Genomic DNA, 5,205 nt, shown 5'->3' with positions numbered 1-5,205 from the left:
GGCTAACACTTGAAATATCAAAGCATTAAAAACATAAACAAAAAGGCACAAACAACTTTAAATTAACTTAGATAACTGTACAAATATATATATATACACACAATATTTACAGTATCAATAAAAAAAAATCTGGCTTGTTACAGGCAAATTAGCTTGCCACAAGCTGTCCAGTCTAATAGACAGAATTCTGATTCCTGAACAATGTCATTGAATCAGAATGTCATAGCTGAATCTGCTGTTCTGACTTAGAGACGAACTTGACTCAGCCTCATGATGGCTGGAGAACACACATCCACGCTGTTGCTGGAGCTATAGGCAGATCAGTGAGCATGCTAAAGTTTTCCTTTTCAGTGACACTCCAAATAGCAGTCACATCACTACCCCTAAAGATGACAAGGCTTTCTACTGGCCTCCTCCCACTGCTCCTAGCATACATGCTGGCGCTGTGCACTAATACAGTCCTATGATCAAGTCTCAATTTCTTCAAACCAGTGTCTGGGGTTGACGGACTATTCGTTTGAATATCACATGGCACAGTATTTTGAATTTGGTGGGAATTTTTCTTTTCCCCAGTTAGAAGCACAGATTTAAATAACTTGTGCCACTGAAATCATGTGTACACAAAAATGAGATGTGAATCGATTCAAGTGACAGCCTAAAATGTTCACGTGTCTCACTGTCTCTGGCTTTAGGCCATGTCTCCATACATCTTCCTGTAGTACAGTGACTCGAAGATATCATTGTCTCCAGGGCAGTTGTAATGGCAGGCACAGGTCTTGATGAACATCATGCTCTTCTTCATGACCTCCCCATCAGGACACTTGAACTCCACGGGAAGGGTGGTGGTTCTGTGGGGGGTGCAGCACCGCCCGTCTGTGCACACTCCGCAGAATTTAGCTCGGTATGTCTTCATGCTGGTGCAGCCAGAAAGCTCAAACTTGATAGGCTTGGAGATTTTGGGGGTCCGGATGCACTTTTTGCCTTTCTGAGGAAGACAAGGGAGGAGAGAAAAATCAATGACTCTGCAAGGGGTGTGGCTTTCTTCAACTTCTGTGTGTTCTAGTCTCCAGGGTATTTAACTTCTGTTTATATTTTGAGGAGGGAAAGTTTGAGTCTCATTTGCCAGTTTTCCAAAAATAGACATGGCCTCTTTGGGGGTGTCTTGAATGAAACAGGGCTCTGGAAGATTTCCTAGTGGAAAACTGGTGGATTCTATTAGGGAAAGTCTCATCCCAGTAAAACAGCTCAATGGTATTTTTGGAGATAACAGGCCTCTGTAACACGGATGATAAGAGACCTAGCTGTAGGCCAGTCCACCCTTGTTCCATGACCAGGAGTCAATAGAAACAGAATACCATACCTTAATGTTCTCCTCCAGGTCAGCTTCGCAAGGTCTGACCATGCAGAGGCGGCTCTGCTTCTCCAGCCTGCATAATGCGTTGTCATTGGTAACCCGGGTGGAGATGCCCATTCCGCAGGTCTTGGAACAGGCACTCCACTCTGTGGTCTGGACCAGGCAGTTGGCTCGGATCATGGTTGGGTCTGGGCCAAACGTGTCTTCCGGCCGGTAAGCTACGAGAGCAGAGCACACAAACACAAGGTGAGACACCAGGCAAAGTCACTTCCCCCTGCCCTCGGCCAAGTCAGGACTCGGCCCCTGGGGGAGAATCACAAGGCTGACTTAGAGGGAGGCTCAGCTCACCTGCGAGTGCAGGGCCGACCACGGTGTGCTCCTTGGGCTCATCACACACCCATTCCTCGCAGCATTTCCCGGGCAGCTTGACCCTCCGAGGGAAGGGGCAGTCGGGGCTGGGCAGGCGGACGTCCACGCTGCATAGGGGCACGCAGCCCACCGACCCGTCAAGACACGTGCACTGGTATTTGCAGCTGCTCTGGAAAGACTCTCCGCTCTGGTACACAGTTCCTCCGAAAACGCAGGGGGCACCATCTTTAGCTGAAGGAGAGGAAGGGAAAAGGGGGGGTGGATGAAGGAGGGCTCAAGCATCATTCTGGAGCCTCCAACAGGAAGCGCATCGGGGATGGGAGCTAGGAGCTGCGCTCCAGGGGTAAGGCTGGAAACAGCCGAAGGGGAGGAAGGGACCCAATTCGAGCGGCGTTATTTTCCGGTAGCGGGAAGGTGGGTGTGAGGGACGAGGTCATCGACTGTCCCCCCGCCCCCCACCCGGGACCCCGGTGTTGGGGGCGGGGGCTCGGGGCTCGGGGAGGTGGGGAGGGGGCGGGGGCTGCAGGTCTTACCGGTGCACACGCCGATCTTGCGGTTGGCCGGGGAGCCGAAGTCGCAGAAGAGGCCCTTGTGCGGATCGCAGGGGTCGCGCTCGGTACACAACTCGCTCAGCTGCTTGGCGCACACGCGGCAGCAGCCGCAGCCGTCCAGCACCAAGCTGACGCCGGCGGGGCAGCGCGGCGCCGGGCCGGCAGGGCACTGGCACGGGGCGCTGCAGTCCTGGCTGGAGGCGGGCTGCGGAGGGAGGCGGCGGTCAGCCGATGCACGCCCCTCGGCGCCGCCTGGCCCCCTTCCCGCCCTTCGCGTCCCTCCCCCCGGCGCCGGCCGCCGCGGGGTCTCTGGTGCTTACCTGGCTGCAGAGGGCGAGCAGGAGCACGAAGGCGCAGCGGACCGGGCCCAGGCCGGTGGCTGACATGGTCGGGGCGCTGTGGCCGGCGGGCGGCGGGCGGCGAGAGGCGGCTGGCCGGGCGGGCGGCGCGGGTTGGGGCCGGAGGCGGGGGCGGGGGCGCGCCGGGCTGCTGTCTCGGGAGCTGTCGGCCGGGGCGGCTGCCGTCGGACTGGAGGAGGTGGGTCGCCGGCGGTGGGAGTCGCACTGGCTGCCTCCTCTCAGCGGGGAAGAGTTGTTGTGTGAGGCCGGGGCGGGCGGCCCGAGGCTTTTATACGCTCCGGGCGGCCCCAGCTCGCCAATGAGCTGAATGGAGTCCTACACAAACAGGGACATTCCTCGCATTCCTCCCCACCTTCCTGCCTCATCAACTCACACCGGATTGATCCTGACCCCTTGACACTCAGCATTCCTCCCGTCTGAAAAAGCTGGCACACTCCAGCTCACCAAAAAAAAAAAAAAAAAAAAAAAAGGCTCAGTATTTCCAGCCACCAAATAGGATTTTTCCCCCCTTGCCTCTTCGCACCACTCCTGATTTATATCATTTAAAAACACATCGGCAGTGATTTTATTATTATTTTTATACAACTTAAAAAAAAATACCATTCATTTCTGTTTCTAATAGCTGTGCCTGTTCTACCCACTGACATAAATCCTTTGTAGGAGATAGCTGAGAAAAGGCTAATAGCAGGGATTTCTGAAAAATTCGAAAGGCTTTCCTCTTTATTTTTTGGTAATGATTTTTAGTTTTAGAAGCTGTCTGCCTTTGAAACTCTTCAGAGAGCACAAGAGGGGTTCATTGTCTTTAACTGCTTGAAATCCCCAAGAAGCAGATGCATACCTGCAAATCTCTGCATTCCATATGCTGGGGATGTAGGAAATTGATCATTTGTCACATGAAATAACGTGGGTGCCCATGGCCAGAGTAGAAAGAGAATAAAGCCAGGGGTCTGAGTAAGGATGCAGTTTTATGGGAGAGATTTCCACACTCTTTCTTCGTGTTCTCTTAATATGTAGCAGTTTTAGTTTTGGGTGCATAGAGAGGGAAAAGGGATGATTGGGCATCAACATTTCCAGGAAAAATCTGTCTGTTGTTATGTCAGGACAACTGATTCTGTGCTGGGTAGGTAGAAGCCCTGGGTATTGGGATGTAAAAAGGGATGGGAAGACAGGAAAACCTTACAGGAGGAGACCAGCCTGAAGCTTGGGGTTTACTTAGGGAGTTTTAAACACAGTCATGGGTTTTTGAAAAATGAGTGATTTTTCTTATACTCAAACCTATAATCTTTGAATGTGAATTGGACTCGGTTTGTCTGGCAGTATAAAAAAAATCCAATTATATAACAAGAACACTGTATACCATTGTATTTGGTTGTAAACTGAGTGTCAGTAAATAATATATTTTAGTGATTCTCCACACACCTATGAATAGTGATTGTTACTTATTACCCTAGGAGCCTGAAGCCTAATAGAGTTAGATTAGATCAAGGCAGGAACAGGTTTTATTCCCTGCGCTCCTGTGCAGATGTCAAATATGGCCAACAGAATCTAAACCTATGTCCCTTTCCTAATATTGCTATCTAGCTTCACTAAGGAGTCAGGTAATTAACCGTGCTTCCTTTTAGAATCTATAGTTTAGTTGCTTATTTGTTAATAACTCCAGTTTCCATTTTATGGAAAATGATTCCAGGGCTATGCCATTTTTTCCTATTGTAATGTCACATTGTTTGATGCTGGTATTACCCATGAGCAGATTCATTTTAGCCATTGATTATTTTGTGTATAGGTTGAAGATTAACCTGTCTATTTAGGATGCAAAAGCAAGCTTTCAGAACATTATAGATTATAATTTGAAAATAGCCTATTTAAACAGGCCACATTTTTTTCAAGTTTCATTTTATTCTGTTGAAAAAGAGCCAAGAAAAAAATAACTACTTTAACTTCAGCACAAACCACATCATCTGTACACAATTACCTTGTTAAGCAATCCACATGTTGTACAGTGTAGTTGCATGTCAACAATGTGAATGGCCAGCCAGCGATGGGGGCCTCTGAAGCTGAGGAAGAATTTTCATCATTGTTATTTAATGTTCTTTCCAAGCATTCCTCAAAGAGAAGAGGCCTTAAAAGTTCCTATTTAAAGAAGGAACATTCCAAGTTATGTTAATAGCCACATGTGTATTAAAGGTAACTTGGTCCCCAATTTTTTCTTCCCCTGTGGATGATTTTAAAAGTCCAAAATATGTGGGAAGCCACAGTGAAATCTTTCAAGACCTAAACCTCCAATTATATCTACCACTAATGGCTGGAAAGGTGTGGTGGATGGGGAAGGGTAGGGATGAGAAGCTGGGACCTCACCCAAGGTGGCCTGCGGCCTAGGCCATGAGCTCTCGTGGCTTGCAGGGTGAGAGAGCTGGGAAAACCAGTTGGGGATTTTTGAATCCTCTAGAGGTCCTAAGAGCCACCACTACCAGCAGCTTCATGTCCAGCAGAGTGGAGACTCATTCATGGAGGGGCTAAATTGCTAGACTGGGTTCCAATTGGGTGACCTGGGTTGTATTCTTGGAACTGCCAT

At 49.3% G+C, this 5,205-nt stretch overlaps 1 protein-coding gene across 1 annotated transcript; it reads right to left on the bottom strand.

Moving 5' to 3' along the window:
• Positions 1 to 688: 688 nt before the first annotated feature.
• On the bottom strand, positions 689 to 2,660 carry CCN2 (cellular communication network factor 2). Its single transcript, NM_001290897.1, is given in 5 exon segments — positions 689 to 985; positions 1,361 to 1,572; positions 1,703 to 1,954; positions 2,257 to 2,479; positions 2,595 to 2,660. Coding segments are annotated over 5 exon segments (1,050 nt in total).
• Positions 2,661 to 5,205: the final 2,545 nt, after the last annotated feature.

The sequence above is a fragment of the Bubalus bubalis genome, chromosome 10, assembly GCF_019923935.1.
Source record: "Bubalus bubalis isolate 160015118507 breed Murrah chromosome 10, NDDB_SH_1, whole genome shotgun sequence".
NCBI lineage: Eukaryota > Metazoa > Chordata > Mammalia > Artiodactyla > Bovidae > Bubalus > Bubalus bubalis.
Note: the sequence above shows the minus strand (reverse complement) of the source record. Positions and strands in the feature narration are given on the sequence as shown.